At 43.4% G+C, this 11,910-nt stretch overlaps 5 protein-coding genes across 5 annotated transcripts in view; 4 read left to right on the top strand and 1 right to left on the bottom strand.

The window, feature by feature from the left end:
- Positions 1-9,417, bottom strand: part of LOC118416886 (cytosolic 10-formyltetrahydrofolate dehydrogenase-like) — a 29,899-nt gene extending 20,482 nt beyond the window's left edge. Inside the window, 4 exon segments of the mRNA XM_035822163.1 lie at positions 831-927; positions 930-1,064; positions 1,732-1,876; positions 9,161-9,417. Coding sequence (XP_035678056.1) covers positions 831-927; positions 930-1,064; positions 1,732-1,876; positions 9,161-9,238 — 455 coding nt within the window. The 5' untranslated portion in view covers positions 9,239-9,417.
- Positions 1-11,910, top strand: part of LOC118416894 (neuronal pentraxin receptor-like) — a 626,618-nt gene that overhangs the window by 124,091 nt on the left and 490,617 nt on the right. The gene's annotated exons all lie outside the window — the stretch shown is intronic.
- LOC118416887 (uromodulin-like 1) overlaps positions 1-11,910 on the top strand; it is a 388,377-nt gene that overhangs the window by 155,689 nt on the left and 220,778 nt on the right. The gene's annotated exons all lie outside the window — the stretch shown is intronic.
- Positions 1-11,910, top strand: part of LOC118416885 (creatine kinase, flagellar-like) — a 778,750-nt gene that overhangs the window by 743,778 nt on the left and 23,062 nt on the right.
- On the top strand, positions 9,684-10,806 carry LOC118416901 (protein FAM50 homolog). Its single transcript, XM_035822188.1, has 3 exons — positions 9,684-9,873; positions 10,206-10,302; positions 10,714-10,806. Exons 1-3 carry the CDS (start codon positions 9,763-9,765, stop codon positions 10,803-10,805), a joined length of 300 nt encoding a protein of 99 aa, XP_035678081.1. The 5' UTR covers positions 9,684-9,762; the 3' UTR covers position 10,806.

Below are 11,910 nucleotides of genomic sequence, written 5' to 3'. Positions count from 1 at the left end.
ACAACAACAAAATAAAGAGGGGCGACATGCATTAGGCCCCCTGTGCCTGGGGAGGATCGAGGGGTGGTAGATGATGGAGCCGTGTTTCGGGGTGTTGAGGTGAGAGGTTACAGGTGAAAGGTTACAGGTGAAAGGTTACAGGTGAAAGGTTACGTACCAGTTGATAGCGGAGGCCCCCCTGTGCCTGGGGAGGATGGAGGGGTGGTAGATGATGGAGCCGTGTTTCGGGGTGTTGAGGTGAGAGGTTACAGGTGAAAGGTTACGTACCAGTTGATAGCGGAGGCCCCCCTGTGCCTGGGGAGGATGGAGGGGTGGTAGATGATGGAGCCGTGTTTCGGGGTGTTAAGGTGAAAGGTTACAGGTGAAAGGTTAGAGGTGAAAGGTTACGTACCAGTTGATAGCGGAGGCCCCCCTGTGCCTGGGGAGGATGGAGGGGTGGTAGATGAGAGGTTACAGGTTAAAGGTTACAGGTTAAGGGTTACGTACCAGTTGATAGCGGAGGCTCCCCTGTGCCTGGGTAGGATGGACGGATGGTAGATGATGGAGCCGTGTTTCGGGGTGTTGAGGTAAAAGGTTACAGGTAAAAGGTTACAGGTGAAAGGCTACGTACCAGTTGATAGCGGAGGCTCCCCTGTGCCTGGGGAGGATGGACGGGTGGTAGATGATGGAGCCGTGTTTCGGGGTGTTGAGGTGAAAGGTTACAGGTGAAAGGTTACGTACCAGTTGATAGCGGAGGCCCCCCTGTGCCTGGGGAGGATGGAGGGGTGGTAGATGATGGAGCCGTGTTTCGGGGTGTTGAGGTGAGAGGTTACAGGTGAAAGGTTACGTACCAGTTGATAGCGGAGGCCCCCCTGTGCCTGGGGAGGATGGAGGGGTGGTAGATGATGGAGCCGTGTTTCGGGGTGTTGATGACGTCCATGGGGATGACTGCGAGCAGAACGGCAGCACGTTCAGGTCGGCTCCGCACGCCTGGTACTGCTGAACCACCTCCGGGATGGACTGGCCCTTCACGCGCCACCGCGGGAACTTGAAGGTGGGAACGCCGTCCTTCTCTCCTGCTACGGCTGGGGGAGGAGGGCAGTTGAGCAATATGCACTCAGTTCATGTTTACCCTCGCTCCGAGCAAACTCACTGCCAGTCAGTAGTACAACACCAGGTACATTTTCTAAAACATCTCCATGGGAACCAGGCTTTTAGCTAGGAATTAATTTTAGGGCGTCCAAAGTAATCGGAGTGATCTGCGGCGCTCGCAGGCGCGAGCATTGTAGTGGGGTCCGGGGGAAAATTTTGAAATCATAACCCTCTGAAATGCTATTTCCTGCATTTTGAGGTGCATATTTTGTAGAATTCAGCCAAGATTTTTTTGTGTCTGTTACAATATGTTTGCCCTGACTGAGGCTGGGAGGAAAAATTTGGGCGTCCGTAGTGCGTCTTGCTTAAAAGTATTGCGTCCGATTTCTTATGTTTGTTAGGACAGGGCGTCTAAATGACACGTTGATGCATGCCTAGCTAAAAGCCTGATGGGAACACTACACTACATGTTGTTTGGACCACTTGAAATTATTGAAACATTTCCTAACTACAGCATCTCAATGATGTCATGTAGAACATTACAAAGAGTGTAGTCTTATTGTCTTCATAGTCTGGAAGTGTTCCAGACTGAGAGTGAAAGTTAGACCAAGTGAAGACGTACCTAAAGGAGACTGAAATTAAGACGAAGTCAAGACGTACCTAAAGGATCCGGCTTCCCCTGCAGGTCTGGAATGGTGAAGACGCCGACGATCTCGTGACCTTCCTTCTTTAGGAGGTTATACACCTCCGTACCGAACTGGCTCTGACCAATCACAGCGATCTTCATCTTGTTAGCAGCGTAGACCTGGGGGGAGGGGGGCAGCAAGGTCAAAATTACAAGTCAAGGTCACAGCTACAAGATCCAGACCACAAGGTGATACATTGACACACAGGGTTCTGGCCAATCACAGCGATCTTCATCTTGTTAGCAGCGTAGACCTGGGGGAGGGGGGCAGCAAGGTCAAAATTACAAGGTCAAAACTAAATTGTTCTGCAGCAATCTGGATTATTAATTCTGGTGTGATCTTTTAAAGCCTACAAATTGTCAGCAAGTATTTTGATTCCCGTCTTCGACTGGAGTTTTGTCTGAGTGCAATTGCTGAACAGTAATCAAAATGACAGTCATGTACTTATTCATTACTGAATTGCACCTATGACTAAGTCACTTTTACCCCGGGGTTACCACATGGTGTTAGACTCTACCATCACAGTTAAATTGACTTTTTGAACTTTCAGTATAAAAATGTTTTATATATGGATAGTTTAATTCAAACAACAAAATATAGATGTTTACTGTCCTGCCCAAGCACCCCCCGCCCACACACACACCACTTCTGAATACTGTAAATGTTCGCGGGGATTTAGTTTCGCCTTAGTGGGAAAAAGGACTTTTCGCGGTGGTTTTAAGTTCGCGGTAACACCATAGAATGCAGTCTAATACATTAATAGGAAAATGTTCGCTGTGTTTTTAAGTTCGCAGAAGTGGTCACCGCAAAAACCGCGAACATTAATCCACCGCGAACATTTCTGCATTTACAGTAAGTGATATATTCCTTCTGCAGCATGGAACAGTCTAATCAGTTCAAGACTTGTACAAACATGCCTCATACTAGCTATAGAGAGTCACACAACCGTGGACCTCAGTCTATTCAGTCCCCTGTACAAACATGACTAGTACACAGAGTCACACAACCGTGAACTTCAGAACCTGCGCTCAGGCCCAGTCCACACTTCCCTGACTCATACACTGAAAATGAGTGTTTCAACATTACTTGTTCGTCAGTTGCACTACTGATAGTACTATCATACAATTAAAAAATACCACAAACTCAAGAAATTTGTCAATTTTATCAACCTTAAAACCAGAATAAGAACAACAAAACCACTCAACTGTGCCAGACCAACTCCCAAAGTGTTCCTTTGTTCAGAAAGGGGCTTGAGTCTACTGAGGACTACAAAAGCCTTCCTGACTGAAGTTGTTTGTACAACATTGAATAGTCTGTATGGGACTGAAGCTGCAATTGACCGGTACCTTTTTGTCCCCACCTGTGCCGGACTGTGCCCAGTGTAATACTAATAGTACATGTATCTTGCTTTGTACCTTGGACTCACACAAAGAACATTGTGGTTCAGCCCCCTCTCCTCCCACTGCCACGCCCCCTCCACCTACAATCTCCCCCCTCCCCTCGTGTACACAAAAACACACCCAGTAACTTTCTAGCGAGGACAGGACACTACGGTGTGAATAGCCCGAATGAGTGGCGGGCCATTCTCACACTGTCTATCATGTAAATGCCATAAACACACACCAAGCAGGCACTGTGCGGGAGTTCACACAAACAGTTGATCTATATAACCTCCTTCTTCTATTTATAACCGTTACAAAGTTTACTTGATGACCAAAATTAAGGTTAAGAGACTAAAGAAATCCAAGTTGGTGTACTTTCTTTTTTTTCGATAATATTTCACTATTTATCACTGATACGATCGTTCACATTGAAATTTTGCTTTCATAAGGGTTTGCTTCTTGTGTTCATTTCATAATAACCTTCTTGATACTATCTATTTGCGCTATTACAGTGTGTATTTATTGAAATATATTGGAGTGATATATGGTAGTTTCTTGGTGAAACATTACAGATCTGGCGGTGTGGTTTACAAACATGTATTCGCAACTCGTCTGTGAAAAGGGAACAAATGAAAGAGAGACCTTGCAGACAATCCTAGTTAAATGGGCACAATATACAGTCTTCATACATACCTTGTAGCGTATATCGAAAATTGAACGTAAAAGAATCATGGTACGCAGTTCTAACTCAGTACAAGTAAGAATGTGGCTTTATTGCATTAGGAAATATAACGTTAACGTTCGACTCCAAATAACTAGCAAACTATTAAAAGAAAAGGGTCGACGAAAAATCGTTAATCAACAGACAATTGGTGTGAGCTATTCATCCCTGTCCCTCGCGTGCCACTAGACCAGTACGTGGTAATTGGGTACTTTGCATGTGAAGGGATCGTGTCCTCGCTAGAAATCTACTGGTTGTGTTTTAGTAACGAGCCCCTCCCCCCCCCCTCCTCTTTTTCCACAATCAGTACAGACAGACGTAGAGCAGGAGGACCAACACGTCTTCAGACACAGAGTTTTTTTCATACCATACGAAGCGCGGTTTAGGTCCGGTTTAGGTCCAGATGATCAGGTCCAGGTCCGGACATGAACCTGGACCTGATTCAGTATTTGAAAACTTGTGAATGGACTATACTCAAAACAATGGTTCATTTCACTACAAAGAAGTCTGTTTTGTGGAGTATTTGACCCCACTGGAGCCATGGCATTTTAAAATCCTACAAGGCTAACTGCCTCTGTAAAACTTTGTAGAGATTACTATAGACTCTACTCTGCTTCGCCCTAGTTATTTTCTTCCACCGGTAAGCCCCACAACATGTGAATGCCTGATCATATAATCTGTTCATTTTCCAAAAAGTCCAACATCCGGTCCACCAAATTTTTTCAGGTCCGGTTTTTCCGGACCGGTCCAATAAGAAAAAACGGTTTTGTCATCAGCCCTAGCGGTGATGTAATTGTCATACATCATGATGGTGAAACAGTGACCTGTAACACACCCTCCCTGTGACCTTTCCCTGACCCCGGACCTACTCAGGTGTACAGTAACTATCAGTTAAACATTCACCCCGGGAGAGGCAGTTATTATTCCAGCAATCGCAAAGTTAAATGGGCAAATAAAAGCATTGCAATAACACTAACAGTTGCAGTCTGACACCATTTCAGCCAACTGGCCGCTGTTGTAGACATTTTGAACTATATTCTCAATAAACCCACTTATATACATTTACTGTGAGTCCTATAGTATAAACAAGCAAGTTGTGACATTGGGATTTGATCAAACAATTATGATAATAAAGCCAGGCTAACAAAACAGTATCTGATAAATCAGTAGCCACGCCTATTTACATGTATCACAGGGGAATATCATGACCTTCCCGTGAGACCATTTCTACAGAAAACATGATGTCCTTGAGTTGTCCTTGAGAAGATTTGACTTGTCAACCTTTGTTTTCTCAACCTTTGCACCTGTTGACCCAATAGTTTAAAGTGGTCTAATGACCTTGCTTTGAACAATCGGCTAAAAAAATAGATGTGGAACACTAAGATTTAAGAACAGTGTCTGAACTCTGATTTGCCATGTCAGATATTGTCATGGCCATTGTCTCTCCAGGGACGATGAGGATAAGTAATTATAAGTATGTCAGATTCATGTAATTTCATGTGTCGTGCTACATGGAACCACTAAGCTTCCAAATGCAGGTTTTAGTTGTTTTAGCCACATTTCCAGTTCAATGGAGTTGAAGAGAAGTCATTTGATGAACTGTTCTGCTCTGTGTAAATGCTCCACTGTATATATTATATTGCATGTATCTTCCATGACACCCAACATTAGCATTGCTGCCTGGGGTGCCTTCTGCAAATTGCTTTGTTGCAATTTCAATAAAACAGAATAAAACAAAATGACATATTTTCCACACGTGACTCCAGTCCAGGCTTTCTGATGCAATAGTTGTCTGTCCAGGTGACAACAAGCCTGTGAGATCAACAATTTTTGTGTCATTTTTCCGTCAATCTGTATCATATTTAAGATAAATAAACTATAGGAAATGTACTAAAATCATGTAGACAACACCTGAGTATGAACTGTGATGTTAGTTAGAAGAACAGGTAATTTCTGTCAGCAGGTGTGAGCTTCAGGTGACCTCATAGTCACACAACCCTTTAGAGGTCACAATAACCCCTCCGCCCTAGCCCCGATAGCTCCAAGGGGTTTTAAAGGGATTTTCAGGAAGAAGAATAACTCATCAGGTGTGACACTGCAGCTGTGCCGGGTGTTACCATATAAAACACTGCTGAGTCTGCTTCACTGTCAGGTTTCAATCTTAGAAAATAATTCTCTGGGGAATGAGGAAAGATGCATGCTGGGAATGAGGATTAGGTAAAACTGCCGACGTGTAACCGCAGACTCTCGGGACGGGACTGTTCCCTGCGACTCTGTAAGACTGTAGGTCTTGGGTTAGGACAGCTCATTCCTCCCCACACACAGCTAAATGGCATTCCAATTAACTCAAACATTGTTACATGTGGAGAACATGTAGGCATTGGGTTAGGATAGCTTACTCTTTCCCCCCTCCCACACACAGCTGACTGGACAAGTCTGACCACAAACAAAGCTTTTAGAAATGACGTCCGTGACATGTTTGGGGATAAAATGGGACAAAGGTTGACTGCCGACGTGGATCTAAGCCATAGCTTGAAAGCGCCCCCCTCCCACACCTACACAGCCAAAGTGACTTTGACAAACCCTGATGACCACATGACAATCTCTGGGGCACCACCAGAAACCCATTTCTTACCTGATTATCCTGTAAACGTGATGTTTTCCCAGCCAACCATGAAACCACAGGTCAATACTGTATAATTAAACCTACAGGTGAGACAACGAACAGCTGAGTCAGGGTGGGTGTCGCCCCTTTCCTGCAGCCTCATTGGCCGGCAGCAAAACCAGTTACAACCAGTTTCCCGCCCTTTGACCCCAAAACAGAATCAACAGGAGGCGTTGTCTCAATCCTGGCTGCTGATTGGCTGGCGTCCAGGACGGCCAGTTTGAACCAGTTTGTGAACGAAAACAAGCCACTGGTGACAGGCAGGACAACTATTGAAATACATTTAAACCTTGACCCAGTTCTAGCCGTGAAAAATATTTTAATTCCAGTTGCATGAAAGAGATACATATTTTAAGGGATTATGAAGAGTCAAAACTCTGGAAAATTTTAACCATTTTGTGTGACCACAGGAAGAAAATCTGTGAATACGGATTGGCTAACTGTATCTCACCTCACCTCACCGGCTAACTGTATACAGTACTCTAGTATTGGGAGTGGTTTTGGGGACCACAACATTCATTTGTCCGCTCAAGTTCAAGACATTTTACCATTATTATTGAAGAGTCGGCCGTCCAAGCTCAACTCTTAAGAAGCTCATTGAGGACGAAACAGGACTGGATGGAAAAGGTCTTCTTTCTGCGATGAATGACAGGCAGTTCTGGAGGACCAACTTCGTCTGCTCGCCCTCTCAAGAGGATGAAAGATGATGATGATGATGATTGATCACTCTCAAATAGGGACTAAATTACTACACTTTGCAATTGAATTTTAGCCAATAAAATTACTGGCATTAGACCAATTACAATTACAGTAAATTACAGTAAGATATTACACTTAAGAAGTAAGATATTTTTTGTCTGAGATTGACAAACTCTAGTCCAGATGGTTTTTCCCATTTACTTCCACAGAACGCAATTTTGGCAAGACATCACAACTTTTGGATGACCCTATGCTCTGAATTATAGTAAACAAAATTGCTGAAATCAGTCCAATGGAACTATCATATATCCTTGCAGCATTTTATTCTATCTTATTTTTCATATTCATTTTATTTTTTTAAACAAATGTTTGACAAGATATAAAAGTACTGTAACTTTTGGACCAGTACTTAATTAGTCCAAACTAGGCCTGGGTATCGGTACAGCGTACCGGTACAAAACCATTTTTTCTTATTGGACCGGTCCAGAAAAGACAGACCTGAAAAAATTAGGTGGACCGGAAGTTGGACCGATTAGAAAATTAACAGATTATTTTATCAGGTATTCACACGTTTTGGCGCATACAGATGGAAGAAAATAACAAGAGTGAAGTAGAGTAGAGTTTATAGTAATTTCTACCAAGTTTTACAGCCAATGGTACAGGTGCAGTTAGCGTTGTAGGGTGTTAAAACGGCAGATTTCTTTGTAGTGAAATGTACCATTGGTATGAGTCATACTGCATCAGGTCCAGGTTCAGGTCCAGACCTGGACCTGATCTTCTGGACCTGAACCGGATCTCGACCTGAATTGTCTGTACCGGTACCCAGCCCTAGTCCAAGCTGTGTGTGATCTGCAATCATGTAGCAAAATCACAGGGGAATATTAATTACCTTTTAGTTAATTCCCTGCAATTACCCCCTAATTTGGCAGCATTTCACTTTCACCAAACTTTCACTGAATAGTTTAGAAAGTAAGTTTTGACACTGATTATTTAACACGTGAACAGCTGTCTAAACCCACGACTTCAAATGTGAGAAATTTAGTTTATATTACACGTCATTCAGGTAAAAAAGTGATAATTATTCATTACAATTATAACAACCACATAAGTTAAAGTGTCAAAATTTGACTTGAAAAGCTGTCATTCTAAAAAGATGAAGAAAACGAGCTGAAAATTACCCCCAACAGAATTTATCTGAAAACTGGTGAGATTTTACATAATTTTAAGCTGGTTCCATGTGGCCGAGCTAATCTCACATGACAGGAACTGCTTCTATTTATAAACAAGTTCCAACCATGCCAGAAGCTGGCTCCTGAGCAAATAACACGGCAAATCTTGCGAAACGAAACCTGGTAACAAGGAGAAATGACAGATGTTGTAAAGAAGGTGTCAATGGCGAGTTTTCAGCTCCAAAAACGGACCCAAAACGGCCCCAACTCTGCCGGCTTCTCTCAGACTTCTTACAGTTTGTAGCAGACGACATTTTTGACTGGTAACAAACGTTACTGTGGGAAGGATCCAGGATCTGAATCGTGACCAAAAACAATCAATCACAGAATTCCGTGTGAAAACAGAGGAAACATCCTGTTCTGTCGGGACTCAGTGCACGGGAATGACACTGAAAAGTCAACATTATGACGTTTGAAATCCCCAAAAAAAGCCGGCAGGACAGAAGGAAACGTGGCCGGTCCGCCATGTCGTCTGTGAGGGGAGGGCGGTCTGTAACGGTCGCGATCAGGTCTCAAATAACAACCTAAAATCTAACAAAACTCGGAAAGTACACGAACACCAAGTATCAATAGGGTTAGGAGAAAGTTTTGATTGACTAGAAACGATCGCCAACCTCATAAATTTATAATTAAAGGGCACGTCTAATTATTATTACGCGACGTTAATTACAAGGAAAGGCCAAGGCTAAAAATCGTTGTTTACCGACCTGAGAGGTGGAGAAGCCTCGCACGAACAGCGGCCGAGCCAACTGCCTGGCAGCCACAAACGCGATCGGGAAGAACATTCCAGCTCAAACAGACACAAACCCGACTTTCTCCGCTCCTCTATCGTCTCTGGACGGGATTTTCCACACACACGTTGCAGCAGCTGCACGCTGAGCCCAGTTCTGCACAGCTTGTTCTGCGCTGCGCAGGAAATTTTCCACTGCAGAGGTTCAAGGCTGGCCGCCAGGGGGCGCTGGGAGACCGTCCATCATCTCCCTGTGTCACGAGCAATCCTGCCGCAAGCTAGTGAGCCTCCTTTACCATATATGGAAATTATCGTTAAAATGTATGAGATCGGTGAATTTACCTGAACTGAGCTTGGAACGAAAAAATGATATGTGAAGAGAACCGTATAAAGCTTTTTATTGAGATTCATTCGTCCAGAACATGCTTTCTATCGATCTCATGCCCACAAGTTTCCATATATGGCAGGAGAGGATCGATAGTTCAGAGAGGCTTGATTGTCCGTGACACCGCCCAGCGTCACGGTGATCACGCCGTCTAGCGGTTTGTCAGTGCTTTGCAGCAGGACAGAAAGTAAAAGATGGCGTTCTACAAAGGCGCAGCGAGCGAGGGCAGCCGGGCCATGCGGCTCCTCAAGCAGCGGGAGAAGAAACAGGAGGAGATCGAGAGAAAGAAGAAGGAGATAGAAGAGGTGGGGCGTCTAGGGACCGGCTGGGGAAACTTGGGGAACTGTGGGACGTCACGTTTGCGATGTGATTTTGTAGGGGTGGGAGGGGGGCACGTTGAGAAAATAATAACAAATTGTGTTAAGTTTCTCTTTGTTCAAACATATGAGATTCGTCAAGGTAGATTAGTCTATTAAAAGCACATTTCTTAATCATAGTTAATTAGTAAATATTTTATATTAATGTATTGATAGAATAGAAATACAAAACTTAATACAGAAATTTGTCTATAATCAAGATGGTTTATAAATGTATCAAACCGCAGTTCACACACTGACCTGTCCCATCCCCCCCCCAGAGTGAAGCCCAGCGGGTTGCCAAGGTTACGCACATCAACGCCAAGTTCTCCTCCCACTACGATGCCGTGGAGGCGCAGCTCAAGTCCGAGACAGTCGGTAAGACGTGACACGTCTGAAGTAGACAAATTCCTGCCTGCACAGACAGACCCAACTTTCCAAATCTTAATTATGTGGCCCGAAAGAAATAGTTTCAAGGCTGAAAATTTTGTCCAGTGTACAATTCAATGAGTCTGAGACAGCTCAGGGTTCAATGATCATTGATGTATATAGAGAATATATATGAAATGTGGTTCATTTTCAAGTTTCTATATGTGTGACAATAAAAACTAGAAATTGAGCTCATAATTTGAATGCCAAAGATTGAACAGAGTTACTTTTCACCTTGAGCCTACACATCTTTAGGGGGTAGGTGTATCTGTCAACTGTTCTTTTGTTGCACCCAGTGGGTATATATCATTATATGTCCAATCATTCATTCATTATAATCGTTTTTTCTTTCCCTTCCAGGCCTGGTGACCCTGAATGAGATGAAAACAAAGCAGGAGATTCTAGTGAAGGAGAGAGAAAAAGACTTGGCCAAGAAAAGAGCAGAAGTGTGAGTAACATGTGTGCATCGTTGTATTGTTATTATGCTACAGCTTCATCTGTTTAAATGTTCTGCCTCTTTCAAATGTGTATGCAGGTTAGACATCCAGGTAGACAATATCTAATGACAATCTCTAGAGCTGGATAAAAACAGAGATTTACTTCTGAACATTACGAGTGACAGCCATCACTCTTCTTCAGCGTCACTAGAATGACATAGCAGAACAAATTAATGCTACTTCTGGTACATGGCATGTAACTGGAAAAATGGCAAGCAAAGTCACTGACTCATTGTCCCTTTTATTTCTTCAGTTGGAGGGATACCTTCTCAGAGACATTCTGTGATATGTGTTTATTTTTCTTTTCCGTAGGTTGGAAAGGAAAGAAGAAAAGAAGGAGAGAAGAGAGCGAGCGAGGAAACAGGCCCAACTGTCGCAGCTGTCGTTTGCTGTGGATGGAGAGGAGGATGAAGAAGATGATGATGATGATGAGGAGGAGGAGGAGGAGGAAGTACAGCCAGGTACCACATCTGGGATGTCTACATGACTAACACCTCTGTCCAGCGATGTGAATTTGGTTGTTGAGAAAGACAAAACTTTCTTAGTTTCTACCTACCCATCCAAAATGTAATGACATGACATTGATGAAAATGTATCTTCTGAAGCTCAAAATGACATATTTAACCAAGAATAAAAATCAACAACATGGGAAAGCATTGGAAGGAAGATGTAAAGCTGCACAAAGCCCTGTACCAGAATCTGATGATCTAGCATTTGATGCCCTTTTTTGTAAACTTCTTATAGATAGTATATTACATGTATTCATTTGTATTGTTTAATAATGACAAGAATTTTGACATCTTTAGTTTTTGCTTTTCAAATGTGCTTAAAAGTTAAAATGGCATGTTTGTGTTCTCAAGAAAATCTCTGTTTTCTGTTCCAGTCTTTAAGAAGAAGAAACTTGGTAAGAACCCCGACGTGGACACGAGTTTCCTGCCTGACAGGGACCGAGAGGTGAGGTCTGCAGGCTGGCAGACGGGATCTGATGTCTCGTTTTACACTCAAACCTTGTGTCACATACACTGAAACCTGCCCAACACAACCACATATAGGATCCACA

The sequence above is a fragment of the Branchiostoma floridae genome, chromosome 5 (genome assembly GCF_000003815.2).
Source record: "Branchiostoma floridae strain S238N-H82 chromosome 5, Bfl_VNyyK, whole genome shotgun sequence".
In the NCBI taxonomy this organism is placed as follows: Eukaryota; Metazoa; Chordata; class Leptocardii; order Amphioxiformes; family Branchiostomatidae; genus Branchiostoma; species Branchiostoma floridae.
This window is presented reverse-complemented; position numbering and strand designations above follow the sequence as displayed.

Excerpts from the sequence above, each read along its gene's own strand:
- LOC118416901 (XM_035822188.1), top strand. The coding sequence starts at position 9,763 with ATGGCGTTCTACAAAGGCGCAGCGAGCGAGGGCAGCCGGGCCATGCGG. Across the intron at positions 9,874-10,205 it reads AGAAGAAGGAGATAGAAGAG|AGTGAAGCCCAGCGGGTTGC; the intron begins GTGGGGCGTCTA and ends TCCCCCCCCCAG. Across the intron at positions 10,303-10,713 it reads GCTCAAGTCCGAGACAGTCG|GCCTGGTGACCCTGAATGAG; the intron begins GTAAGACGTGAC and ends TTTCCCTTCCAG.